Source organism: Sabethes cyaneus, chromosome 1 (genome assembly GCF_943734655.1).
Source record: "Sabethes cyaneus chromosome 1, idSabCyanKW18_F2, whole genome shotgun sequence".
Classification (NCBI taxonomy): domain Eukaryota; kingdom Metazoa; phylum Arthropoda; class Insecta; order Diptera; family Culicidae; genus Sabethes; species Sabethes cyaneus.
The window spans coordinates 133,753,435-133,768,397 of record NC_071353.1 but is presented as its reverse complement, the minus strand read 5'-3'; the positions used below and the strand labels follow the sequence as shown (position 1 = coordinate 133,768,397).

Sequence of the window (14,963 nt, the reverse complement as noted above, 5' to 3'; positions counted from 1 at the left end):
TTATCTTGTAAAAAATTAATCAAGCAACTCACTAAGAATTCAAACAGTTTTGCCGAAAACATGAAATAATGCCGAATTAGTACGCACTTTTCGAATCGTTGTCCAGACAGCTTTTTGCGTTCACATTTAATGTAACAAAAGTGAACATTTTCTTTGGAAATCGAAGGTGCGTCAATTTTGACCGGCACGTAAAAACGATCGTCGCGACATTTTTGACACTGGCGGGTGTTATGGAAAACTGTTAATAACTGTCACTTTGTTACGGGGTAGGTCAAGACTAAAAACTTGAGATTAGTCTACTGTGTTTTTTGTTGAAAAAATCTGGCAATATGTACAGCAAGGAAAAATATCTGTGCAAAACGCATACGGAGTACCATTTTGCTAACTATTTCCTTCTCTTTCACCCTCATGTAAAAGCTCAAAAATCTGTTTAATCTGTGAAATTTGGTGAAAAACTGTATTCTATGCATGCAGATTCTGTACAAGCGATTTATTTCAAATATCTGTTAAACACAGAATAATCTGTGCATGTGGCAACCCTGATTCCTTTTCACAATTGCCGTTAGTATTGTACCATCCAAGGCAATGTTGAACAACAGGTTATGAAAGCGGTCGAAGAATATATCGCCCACTATTCTGACGCATGAATTTGATCAGTCGAAAAGCGTGTCATGAATCAACTTTACTAGTTTCGTCGGAAAACTATATTCTAGCATTATTTGCCACAGCTCATTTTATTTGACTGGATTGCACGCCACCTTAAAGTCCACAAACAGCGACCCTCACGAAAACTAGGTTGGTGCTCACCATCGAAGGACTCCGCTAACGGGCTCTGTTTACAGAACAGGCTACGGGAGTTGACTCCTAGCTTGGTTCTTCTAATGGGCCTTTCGCGACAGTCCACTTATATCTTCTTCCCTTTTTTCCTGCTGTTCTGGTAAGAGTCGATATTCGGTCCCCGAAAAAATCGTACATTTACGGGGTTTCTCCGAATAGCTCGTTGCGTTTGCTTTCCACAACACTGCGAAACCGTCTCTATGTTCTGCCTCACTACCACTACTGTAGTAGATATGGTACATGAAAGAAGTGCCTGCAATAGGGTTTACGGAAATCCCTTTCTCTGGAATTTGGCCACCGAACTTCCTGAATAGCAGCGATCGCCTGTATTGCCAGAATCGATGTAGCTCTCGAGCAAGAGAGCCAACTTGGGCCGGTTCAAGGAGAGTTCGGACATTCCAGGTACCAAGTTTCCAGACGTTATCAACAATCATTTGCTTGTTCTTTGCCGTGTCCTTTACCGATTGATCCGTTCCGTGATTCCATTTTCGTTGTTCGTGATAGATGAGAGTTTTGGTATACTATCTTGCTGGGTTCCCGATATCTATGTCTCGCTGATGGGACTGGCTTCTTAGGTATAGCTTGCGGGATGATGCGTTTCATATTCAGCTGTTCGCTGCAAAACAGACGCTGTTTGAACCGCCCTTCGCATGGAGAACAGGCGCTTAGCTGCTTCAGTATGCATTTGAAGCATTTTCAGGGACGGCCATCGATCATCATCGTTTGACTTTGATCTGCGAGGCGGCACTAAGTAGGGGTTTGAAAGAACCGTAGTTATATTTGACGCTCCTTACAGGTAACGCTTGCCATTTCATACCACATTTCTTGTATCATTTCGGGTAATTTTTGTATCATTTAAAAATCTTTTTTCTGTCATTTTTGTATCATTCTGGTGCTAGTTTTGGCTTAATATAGTTACAATTATATGACGTTTGCGTCCCAGATATCACAAGATCGTAATAAAAAGTTCACATTAAGCCGTATAAATGTCAATTTTACATTGGAATTGCATAATGATTAGAGTATGTCAAAGAGAAGTGTACAATAAGTTGTTTTGCAGTCATGCGTGTCGTCATATACTACTTATGGCTGTGAGTTATAAAGTAGTATAGTTGATTGTAACATCTAGGTATATCTTAATCGTATATTAAGGAGTATTAAGTTGCGTGTTCCGAAAATTGTTGTATAGAATGCAAGATAGGATTATCAAAATTTATGCGCGTATATTGCCTCCACATTGGTACTTATATGTTCTTATGTGGTATGAAATATAACTTTTTCGTGCGTATATTATTTCGTATTTCTCAGTTGCAACCGAAATATACAAACCAAATTGTTTGCTGAGGTGTCATTTGGATACTTATGTGTAATTTGTGTGTCAGTCAGTCGCGATGTATGTTTGTATCTGTTTTATGTTATTTCGTTTAATGTTCCTTCCAAGAGGGTCTTAGTAGAATCCGCATGTTGAATTCTAAAGTATCAAAATCCCGAGCCCCGAACCGTATTTGTAACAATGTGTTTGATTAAACGGTAATTTTTCATGAAGGGAATGCATATTCACCTTCAGCTCTCAAGTTCAGGGTGAAATTTTATTCGGCTGCTAGTGATGATTTGCTGGACCTTAGCGATGACGATGTTATTAGACTTTCTAATGCAACCACAAACGATCGTCTGCCGGGCTGGTTGTTGGAAGTGCTCTTCCGATCTAACTCTAGCCAGTACAATACTGAGAATCTACATATTAATTCGCGCAATTCGCAAACAGCAGGCATCATCATCTTCATCATCACCGGTGTCGGGGGTTCTGTACAATATATTTGTAAATTTAGAATACGGAGAAGTGTTTTCTCGTTTGGGCTTTCTTATCGCGACTGATAGCAATTAGCAAGATGTGAAATAAATTGTTTAATTAGTACCTGGAGCCATGTGAATCATTCGCATATTTCCAGCGCATAAATCACAATAATAGTCTTCTGGCTGTTATTCTGCATATGTAATCGTCCGTGATTTTTCGTGGGAACAGCATTGGTCTAGGTTTGGTTTTTAAATGTTTACCATTTCAAACAACAAGTGTCCGAATGGTTTCATATCACACAAGATCGTAATTTTGAATGGTTACTCACTCCAGAATCGGACAGTTGCATTATTATTCTAATCTGGTTGAAACAATAAACAACCGAACCGCGAACGGTGCGCCGCACCGGATCGCAACATGACTAGGCAGGGCGGCATTCGCTATTTATTGCGTCCGGCGCCCGATCAGAATCGAATGAGTCATTGCTGTCAACACTTTTGCGCGAAACGCGCTACCCGGTTTCAGCATGATGTTGACGCATGTAAAGATCTTGGGCCGATGTGACGTCCAAAGCCGGCAAGGTCGGAACTCCGGCTGCGATCTCTTGTCCGATTGTCGTTGAGAAATTTTAGTTGTCGTTTAATCAAATTATTAATGGTGACATTTTGATAGTCATGACACTTGCATAAGTGTAGTTCAACCAGTCTGAATTTTCGTTTAATACAACATTATAATATTGCACAACACGTAACCATTCAAATTGCCCTGTTCGTGTCTTCCGCAAGTTGAACCGTAGCGTCTATAAAATCTCCATAATAAACTATAAATGCCCGGTAAGTAGCAGCGGAAACTTTTCTTTCGTCACTTTACTGCACTGGCAATTGATTGAAGAAGCAGCCAACATTCCAGAAACCACCCCTCTGTTGCTAGATCGAGCGGCGGAGTCACTTAACTCAATCACTCTCTACGCACCACATACATACGTAGGCATAATGTGATTTGCACAATGCCCGCGATAAATTGGATAATTCGCCGTGAGTCGTCGGCACCAACAACGAGAACTTGACAATTTTCAAGTTCTAGCTCAATTTACTGAACGGACCATTATTGCATCGTTCGTCCGTCCGTCGACGGTGAACGCATATTGTCCGTCGTTCGCCGATCGAGGAAGATCGAGCCCGGAACTTACCTACACTCACTCGCTTTACCGTTTTGCCGTCTGTGTCTGCTCTTATCTATTCGAAAAAAGTACGTGTCTTGCCATGGTTCCTTGCTATGTGATTGGAATGCAATTTTGCGAGGAAGTGATCGATCAGCAACCATCGCATCCACTCATCGATTAAGATAACGAATGCATTTGTGTCCATTGTGCGCTACTTGAAGTGATAATCAATATTCAACTGCACAAAAGAAGCACGAAACGAACTCTGTTCTAATAAAAAAAATGAAATTTATGTTAACAAAAATTCATAAAAAATTTTCAAACAGTCAGCTAGACAGCATTTATCTCATTATGTGGCACTTTTTTATCTGCCCGGGTTTCGAAAGCGTTGCTCTTGACCAGCCCAATGCAACTCGCCGAATAACTCCTCTATTCCGCTACCCACAGTTGTTCCGTTCGCTGGGGCCTGAATCTGTCCGTGCATCAGGTTCTTACACGGAAGCGTCCTGCCAGGCAGCTGTGTGACTGTGTATGTGACTCGAACTGCATCCAGCAGCAGTCTGGGACGGTTCGGCTGAAGACCGACCAACAACGAGCGAATAATATGACCGCAATAAATCAAATATATAAAACCATGATTAGCTTGCCACCGAGTATCCCTCCGGGATACTCTTATGCTCCCGGGTTGCGAGAAGCAACGTCAGGTATAGGTGGAAAGGTAGAAGAAGTTAGGAACGTGTGTGACTCGTCGTATGCACCTCTGCCTGCGGCATGAAATGAAATTTAACAATTTAGAATTTCCGGTTGTTTAGGTTGATTAGCAGTCGACGACGGTAGCAGCGGTGGATGTCTGCTCGAAAGTTGATCCTTGGCTGTGAAGAATTCCTCTGCACTTTGGATTGTTAATTGCGCTTTATCGATAGGAAAGTGCAAATTATATTTTTCTGCGAATTTTGCGGTCACAGGGTAATGTAATTTGAACACTTTAGTGGAATAAAAACATTATTTCAAATAGGGTAGGGAACCTACTTTACGCAGTAATCAGATCACTGATTATTTTACCTTATTCTAAGCGATGGGTTGACTAAGTGAGGAATATCAGCATATCAATCTTCTTGTTGACTTTAGTGCTTCAAGCTGTTACTACTTATATGCTTCCGATATTTTACATGGAAAATTAAGGCGCCGGTACTAATTTAATCAGCCCGAACGCATTTTAACCATCAAGGTGCTTTCAGCAGGTGCGACTGCTGGATTTTACTGACGTATTGCAAAATAATCCCAAATTATCGCTGTAATAAGCTTCGGACTTTGGTGTCAAATGACGCAAGCACTCACATGTCTACTACAATATAGTATGTGAAAAATGAGTGCTTGATTATCAGAAATGCTGTAATCAGTGCTCAAAGTAGCGAAGTGGCGATTCTCTTCAGCAGCTGGAAAAATGTAAGTTTTTTGACAACGATTTATAATTCATCATAATTCTTGTCGAAAACATAGAAAATTGTGTTTGAATGAATTACATCTATGGTTAAGTGATTCAAGATGATGTTCTTCTGATGATCAAAACATTCTAAAATTAAGAACAAAATACGGCATTTTACGTTTATTTATTTTCAGCTGATTAAAATAGGCGACTGCTGATTAATCGGTTATTTACCCTACGGTGTTGATTCTGAACTGATAACTTTGTCAGCAATATTCTGTTCACTACTCTGCTCTACTCTACTCTACTGTTCACTTCTATCAACTACTAGTTTCGCAATATGCTAATCAGTTGTATACGCAATGCTTACAGTTTTTGGATTAGTCGTAATGATAATGCAAAATGGTGAGTCAAGGCTGTTCTAGTTTCGATAAGGAACGTATATTTGTTATGTTTTGGGATTCGACCAAGGCAAATTTATGTAAAGCTAGGACCAACAAAGAATGTACTCGAAAGAAGCGAGACTCATTGAATGATTTGTAACTTTTTCGAGTGAAATTGATGGAATTTCGACTAGCTTAGAGTGTAATCACAGTGATTACACCACTTACGAACGTACGTTAATCTGTTAACTTTCTAACGGATAGCACCGTAAAAACGACGCGATTAAGCTAATGACTATTTTTTTTATAAAACTGCATTCAAAAGACTATTAGAGTCAATAGGATCGTAGCAACTGGTCCTGCAATTATCCTGTACTCTAACAGCTGGCTGCGAAATCTTTCGTATAAAAACAGAGGGTCAAGTTTCGATAACGAAATGTAGCACCTAGGTTTTGCTTTGCTTTACACTCAAAAGCAGCTTAAGTTTTGATTTTCATGCAAAAATAATTATCTGTAGGAGCGCACAAAAAAAATATGATTATGTGAAAATTATGAAGCATTGTCCAATCCTTGTTTCATGATTGGTTAGAAAAGACGCTATCAAATTTTTAACGTATTTTTAGAATAAAAGTGACAATTTCTTCGTCCTAACAGATCGATGATTAAACCTAGATAAATTTGATGTCTCGGCTTGGGAAGTACGCCAGAAATAGTGATAATTTTTTTTTTTTAAATCACTCGTCTCAACAGGTTGAAGACTACGTCTTACGGCAAGGTTTGGTGTCATTCCAGAAAATCGAAAAACGCGAGCGTCTCGAAAAAATGAAAGATTTTGAGCGCTAATAGCTTAGCGGTTTCCAGATCGATTTTAAATATTTTTACGCCAATCGATCGGAAAATCTACGCATCACCACCAATATTAAAACCTATTGATTTCAAAGTACGTACTTTTGAAAAATTGAAAACAATGAAACATTGTCTAACTGGAAAGCCTTGCTTCGTGATTGGTTGGATTCGACGCTATCATAGTTTTAACGTGATTTTAGAAAAAAGTGACAAAACTTCCCCGTCCCAACAGGTCGAAGATTCTGTAAACCTATACCAATTTGATATCTGTGCTTGGGAAGTACGCCAAAACTAGTGACAAAGTTTCCTCGTCTCAACAAGATTTCTTAATAGCGCGATTAAACCTAGACCATTTTGAAGTCCGTGCTTGGGAAGTACTCCAGAATGAGTGACAAAGCCCTCTCCTCTCAGGCCAATTTTATATCTGTGTTGGAGAAGTGAGCTATTTTGCGTTGAAGTAATCGATTTGTACGGACAATGTTCACCGATTAATCGGTAATCGATTACGGCAACGATGTGCTACTGATAAAATGGGATCGAATTGGTAAAATGTCTTTAACGCGAGGAAGAATTGGTAATAATCACAATCTTTGTTTTCTTTAAAGGGCCAAACACACTTTATTGATATCTTTATATCAAGCTGCCAGCGAATGACACCACAGCGTCCACATGTCATTAGCTCAAAATTTGACAGCGGCCCAAATCAAGTTGCTGACAGTCTAGTGAAATACAGCGGTAAAATGCTATTTCATTTTCGTACATTACAAGATGTTGGCGGCAAAGACATGGTTGCCATCGCGATGGGGTGACCAAACAGAAGGCTGCGTCAATGCATCCGCCAGCGTGAAGTTAACAATTTAATGGAAAAACTATCAGAATAACGCTGACGGACGCGTTCACGCAGCATTCTGTTTGGCTCTTAAGGTACACTAGAATCTCTTTTTACGTCAATTCGTTTTGCGTGATTTCGTTTTACGTCACCTTTTTTACGTCGGAAATTTGAATTAACGTCCTTTCGTTTTACGTCCCAAATTTGATTTAACGTCGTCATCAAAAATCATTAGGAAAATTAGAAATTACATCTTTTCTTTTTACGTCCAAAATTTGAATTAACGTCCACTTTTATTACGTCCAAAATTTGAATCAACGTCTTCTTGTTTTACGTCCAAAATTTGAAAAATGAATTAACGTCCACTTTTTTTACGATCGATTTTTTTTACCTCCCCCCAATAGTGGACGTAAAGCGAGATTTGAGTGTAACAGGACAGCAGTAGTTTTGCTCTTGACTTTGTTGAACTGTTTCCAAATGCACAGTGTCGCCAGGGAAACTATGATATTTTCTCCTGGTTTGGTTTAACGGGAAATTAGCAGTCATTAACTTTTCGTCGAAAAGCCCAATTTCAGAAGCAGTTTTTAGGCCCAAATGCGGGGTTCTCTTTATAGAAATGTATTCACTACATTCTTCTTGCCAATCTGAATACAGCGAGCATATTTTCATGGATAGAATTTTTGTTTTAAATAAAAAAAAATGCTTTTAAAATTTGCAGAATCGATGACGACTAATTTCACCTTAAATATCTTTATGCATTACAGTTCAAAAGCGCGCGATTTAAATTTACAAATCCAATGCATGCTATGATCTTTATGAGCAATGATTCGAAAAACATCAACGGAAGACGGTTTCCCTGATACTACTGGATTGTAAACAGCGAGTTTGAAAGACGTAAATACCCAGTGCTTGATATTTGTTCTACACCGCTGGGCTTACAATAAACCGTCTCTGAAGCCTCTGAAATAGGGAAACCAATCTACTGAGAACCCATCAGCACATGGTACATAATTTGGACACTTTTGTTTGATTTTGCTGTAAGTGTACTAATTATGTACAGCTGCTAATGGGGTCCAAAATACATTGGTTTCCCTACATCGGGTTTTGGTATCGGGTAATATCGAAGTATCCATATTTTAGTTGTAGCACTGACGAACTGACAGGACACATAGAAGAAAATCCTTTAAAAACCATCGTCCTGCGCATTTTGCTTGCACACTAGCACCCTCTGTTATGCATGTTGCGAAGTAGCTTGCATTTACAGGGTTTTATGCTGTAGGGTTTTGTACATTTGAATGGTTTTATACTGAAAACTCAAAGCAACACACGCGCGCCGCGATGTGGCCATGTTGCGAAACATGCTTTTTTGGAAAATGAGTGGTTTTTGATTGGACGACGGAATTATCGCGAGTGTCTTGTCTGTTTGTCTGTGGTTGTAGTTTTCATACATTGTGCACTTTCAAATAAATTAAAATTATTTTACAAACCAAATTTATGGCCTTTAGAATTGTATCGGATTCATCGAGTGCCATCAGACACTGCAATAGCGTCAATGTTTAATTAATTCAAATGCACATTTGAAAGGAATTTGCTTTTAATTATTGCTGCTCACGAATATTGATTTATTTTAATTTTACTTATCGTATTAGCGAAAATCGTGACCAGTGAGTGAATTAACATACTTACATTGATGCGATTCAAATGCATCTTCAAATGATTTTCGAGCCGTTTTTGTGCACGTTATTGGGTTTCGATTAAAATTGTTGTTATACAGATCGGAATATAATTACTGATTCTTAAACCGTTAAGAAAGAGAAAGTTTCCGGTTAAACAGGCTGCAAGTCGTAGGTGAAATACGTATCTGTCATAATAAGATAAATAGTGGATTTTAAGTAAAAAAATATTTGTTTTTACCTTTGTTATACAATATAACAAAGGTTTAGGAACTGGTCGAAAAACACGAAGTCGATCTGAGGCCCGGAGGGCCGTGTCACATATACCAATCGATCAGGTTCGACGAATGAGCAATGTCTGTGTGTGTGTGTGTGTGTGTGTATGTGTGTATGTGTGTGCGCTTCAATTTTCAATCGCCTATTTCTCGGAGATGGCTAAACCGATTCGTCTGTTATAACTTTTATTTGAAAGGTATTTTTACCTAGTATATCACCATTAAATGGTTTCGTGGTCTGACTTTTAGTTTAAAAGTTATAAGCAAAAATGTGAAAATTACGTGACACGATTTTCTCCGGAACCACATAACCGATTTCATCGATCTTAGTACCAAATAAAAGCTCTTACTATTGCTAAATTTCACGCCAATTTTTATTGAAAACAAACAAATGGTTTAAAAGTTATGCTTAAAAAACCAGTTTTGACAAGGTTCAAATGATCGCCTGTTTCTCAGAGATGGCCAAACCGATTTACGTGCTATTAGTTTCATTTGGCAGGTAATATAGCCGGATAGATCACTATTGAATGGTTTTTTGATTGGATGTTTAATTTGAAAGTTATGAGTAATTCAATACACCACACCAAAATTAACAATAATTTATAATGATTTTAACCAAGAAAAATAACCTAATTTCAATTATTTTAATATCAAACGAGAGGTTTTCACACTACGAATATATATGTAAAATTTCATAAGAATTGGTTTTACCGGTCAAAAGATATTAACCCTCAAACACTCGCGCCAACTTTTATAACACAGTTACTCGCGCGCACAATAGCCCAAAACCAAAGAAAACGTGCGCACTAGAGTTTTGACTAGGAAAACTTGGTTTTAAGTTTATCAAACCTTTGGAAGAGTTTCTTGAAATTGAAAGTTCTATCGTCTCGTAAAATTTGAATTTTGATTAATCCCCCTAAAAGTGAAATTAAAAAATTATTTTCCTTCAGTTTCAATATATGTGTTCTGCAAAGTTTTAGAGCATATTATTACAAGAAATTTTGCTGAGCACAGTAACCTTCTAACTCTTCAACGAAGAGATCTTATTTATTGTATATGAATTTGAAAAATCAATTTTTCTATTTTAGCTCTTTTTGTAATTGTTGTATGACTTTTTCATGCATTACAAAGTTGTATAATTAATAAAAATACACAACTTTGCTGAACATAGTATACGTCTATGTTTCCTTGTTTACGAACTGTAGAACTTTGATTATAAAAAATACCCTGATTTTGACCCCAAATTACTCGACTACCAACAGACGGATACATTTTAAACATTTTACATTTGCTGGTAGTTTTGCTGCACACAGACACCATATTTCCATATGAAGAAACGAAAGAAAATTCCAGTTGGGGCCAATTGCGGTACACCTCACATGCTACTTGCTTCGTTTATGTGATGTCGGTTTGTGCTAATCTATTTTCTTAACAGTTTAAAGTAATAATGCATTGAATAATTCTGACATTTTGCTCATAACAAGTTTATTGAAGAATATACGTTAGTATATATGTAATATACGATTTGTAACTATATAACAATATGGCATTCAAAAACCTACATATGGTGTACAAAATACAACAACGTGACTAACCGAAGGTTCAAAAATTGATGAAATTTATTCAAGAAAACCTTATTGTTGTGAATCAAATAGAATGCCGTTGCAGGAAATTATGCATAGTTCAAAAACCTATTAACTAAACCTTTACTACGCAATGTATATGTTAAAGAATAATATTTTATCTTATAACTTACTTTTACTTGCACTTACCCTCATTAGTAACAACTTACTCAGCAATTTCATGAGAAAAGAAACCATCAAAATTTATAAGTGCTTCTATTTGTTTCAAATTTTGTAAACTTATTCAATTTCCAAAAATTTCATGTAAACCAAACGTGTCGATTTCTATCTCAAATAGCAAGTAAGACCGTATAACAAAGGTTCCTTTCACCACTAGGTGGATTAAATCAAGTTTTTTCTTTAATTTTCGTATTCTACTGAGGCGCTAATTAAGGAAACTTTGGTTGATTGGGACGGGTTTGATCGGTATGTAGAATCGAGGCGAATATTATTAAGACTTTTAGAAACAAATGATTAGCAACAGAAGAAACCCGTGGATTACGTCATGCTGAAGCCCTTTTAGGTTAAATACTGTTAAGAGATCATCCGGTTGGCTTCGAGATACAACACTAGTCTAACAAACTAGTGGTCGCATGTTCGAATCTCGACTAAGAGAGGCTGTAAGAGTTAATAGGATCGTAGCACTAGCTGCGCAGTTGTCCTGAACTCTTTTAGTTGGCTGTGAAGTATGTCGTATAAAAACAGAAGGTCAAGTTTCGTAGCACCTAGGCTTTGCTTTGCTTACTATTAAGCGGTCATGACCGATTTTTTTAAATAGTCGATATTTTTTTACCTTAAATTTCGATTCTTTAGAGTTTTCCGCTTATTTTTGGTGCTAATTTTTTAAGGATACAATCACGGAAAGTAAATGAAAAATAATAAAACTGAATTTTGGAAGCTAGTTAGAATCTATTATACCTAGTCAACTACCAAAAATCTACTTTATTAGTTAATGGACAGGTGAGATCGCGCTGGGTGACCAAGTAACAATTGGAGTTTTATTACACTATTATTGTGGTTTGCACGACCAATTTTAGTTTTATGACCGTTCATAAGAGCATAAAACCCTAATTGTTGCTTGGGTTTACAGCACCACCAGTCGCCTTATTCGAAGGTTTTCTGTAAGCTAAAGTATTTCAGTGTCAAGCGGAACAAACCCGACGGAATAAAATGCCGATTCTGTAAAATTCTTAATTCTCAAGCTTTTTCTCGGAACCTAAACAACGCAACGTATTAAAACAAACCTCTTTTGCTTTGCTGGGCTTTCGGAGCTTAGCCTTTATATAACTATTGAGCTATAATGAATCCACTACCAAATGATTTTTCATATGCCCTTCACTTGCAGGTTGTTATACCTTTTCGATAGATACATTTCTGTAAACTAAAGACATTTACGTGATATTTCCTATCTATGTTTTCCAGTATCCGGAGCTCGATTTGGAAATGTTTTTGAACAAATCCAACGAAATCGACAAACTTATCCAGGGTGGCAATGCCCGTCGTAAGCAAACCGAATCAACAAAGCTGTTGCCTGAATCGGTTTCGGCCCTTCCGCCAGAAGAACAGGACCTACTAAGGCGACTGCTGGAAACGAAACCTCAATACCGGCTTCGTTCGGTTTTGCAGTTGCAGCGCATCGCGCTGTACAAAGATTATAACTGGGATGCAGTGCGAACCAAGCAAGTATGTACCTATATTTACAACTTACAAAAATCACATGTCAAGTCGTTAGCTACTATAATTGAATTATAATTCCGTCATTAATAAAGATTGATCATTATTTGTTCATTAACAATTAATGTCTGTTTCTGGCCGACAGATTTCACCGAAGCAATTGATTGAGATGTGCACTTCAACGAGCAATAGAACAGGTGGAGAAGCCGTTGCACGGTCGTCGTCGTCGTCGTTCGACTTCAATTGGTAGTTATTAGCACCACATAAAAATAAATATTACGCTGAGGTAACCACATCGGAAAGGTTCGATCTACGACGGCGAATCAAACGCGATTCACAGATTTAATGATTGATGCCACCACAGTTGAAGCCTCATCGCGGCAAAGTAGATTTTTCTAGCCATCAGCAACACCAACAACGGTCAGCAACAGCCAGCATGTGGATAAACAAATTAAAATAACACATTCGTCTAAAATAACAAGCTTGTTTATCGCCAGTAGTGGAGAGGATGTAAATCGCTTCGCTTCGCGCAAGAATTCTTTGGTAAAAATTAAGTGCCATTATTAAGTAATGAGTGTTCAACCTTCAATATCGGTGTTGTTCACCGTGGTGTAAAGCTGACAAAGTGAAGCAAAAGTACGCTGAATCTCTGTTGTAGATTTTAATCTAGAGTATATAATCTCAGAAGCCAATCTTCGCCCGGTTGAGTTAGAGAATCTCGATCAGCCGAGCGATTAGAGGCAAAGGCTGCGATGGTGATGCTGCTTTCTGCTTCACCAAACCATCCGTCCACGTTTACCTAGAACCTAGCAAATGACATAGATGTAGTTTTAAGAGCCATTCTAACTAATTAGGAAGATAAAACTTATCCTTGAGCTCGTAGTAAACTTTATCTTTATGTAGTTTTGTATTTGTGAATCACGACCTTTTATTTGATGAACAAGAATTTTGACGCGATCATTCTCTTCCAATGGCTAATGTTTGGAACAATAATTACTACATGACAACGCATTGGTTACCATTCAAGTCATTCAAAGCACTCTGCCCCGAGTGAGGCACGTGAGGCATAGAGACAAATTAGCGATAATTTGTTTTAACTTGTCTGATTGATTCTCGTCTCGTGGCTGGATGCTGCGGCTGCTGGTGCAGCCTGTGGAGATGAATTTTCCGGAAACTGCTAGTTCGTTTGTCATTAAAAACGCCTAACCACAACCGCACAACTGTGTGAGCACTGTGATGAGGAGTCGGCACGGCTCTCTAAAGTGCATCCCGGGGAGATGCGTTTGCCATGCGGGCATAATGGCAGTGTTTTACGGATCGTTCGCTGACTGCACTTGTGACGCAGATGATGGTAGTCTAACTGATGTTAACACTAAATTAACAAATGACTACGTCGAAGGGTGCAGCAGCAGCAAACGCAGCAAACGAACGTGACATAAAGTTTAGAATACAGGAAGAAGAATGAATGTTATCTAGAATCGCCGGGATACTGTTGCTATCATTGAACTTGGCCTTTGCGTTGGAGAATCCGAGCTAGGGTTCATAAAAATAGTTATTGGCCTTTATTTTTATTCACTTGTTCGTAATTGGCCTACAGCCATCACATTAGCACCGTTAGAAGTTATGATATTGTTCTTTAAATATAATTAAAGACGGATTCTTGTCTATATTTATTTTTAACTTGCATTCCTCAACTAAATTAAACACATACTGTTTCGTGGAAAATCGTCACAAGAAAGCGGTTTCATTGAAAAAGACATAAATACGATTTAATTCTACCTAAACGAGCATTACGATCCTTTTGAAGGTACGTATTTCGATTATCGTTATGCATGGCATCGCGCAGGTGCTAGTGTTTACTATCGTGAGTTGGAAACAGTAGAATCCCATTCAATAGGCATAAGATGCATCATTTTCCAAACAGTTTGTACTGTTAGCTAGTTTAGGTTTAAAATGTTGGTATTGGTTCTCGCTATTTTCTTTTGTGTCTTAATTGGAAACAGAAGGATAATTGTTTTAAATTTTGCAGTTGCGAAGGACACGGTGCAAGTGCAACACACTCAAATTGCTCTAACTTTTGTACCGTCCTGTAAAATTAGTTGAAATTTCGCGTGGAGAACGTTCAAAGTGTATTGTTTATACTGTATGAGTTTTTTCATTAGGTGCGCAGAGATCTGAAAAAGGGCGCCTGAATCTGAAAAAGAATAGTTTGTTCGCGAAAAAAATTTGCACAAATTCATCGAAAATACAAATCTATCAAATCGTGCCATAGGTAAAAAGTTGGGAATCGAGGGGCAAGACATTGTTGAAAATATATTACTTTTCCCTATGGAAATATTTTTTCAACCTTAATATATTTATACCCTAATACAGTAATGTTCCGATTTTGTCAGCCCAGATTTTGTTGGGCCGACAAAATGGGGAATGGTAAATGGTTGAAT

General features: G+C 38.0%; 1 protein-coding gene across 1 annotated transcript in view; it reads left to right on the top strand.

Annotated features, from left to right (window-relative positions):
* LOC128735324 (serine/threonine-protein kinase S6KL) overlaps nucleotides 1-13,392 on the top strand; it is a 63,521-nt gene extending 50,129 nt beyond the window's left edge. The window contains exons 8-9 of the mRNA XM_053829818.1: nucleotides 12,271-12,531; nucleotides 12,668-13,392. Of these exons, the coding sequence (XP_053685793.1) occupies nucleotides 12,271-12,531; nucleotides 12,668-12,772 (366 nt within the window). The 3' untranslated portion in view covers nucleotides 12,773-13,392. The remainder of the gene's footprint in view (nucleotides 1-12,270; nucleotides 12,532-12,667) is intronic.
* Nucleotides 13,393-14,963: the final 1,571 nt, after the last annotated feature.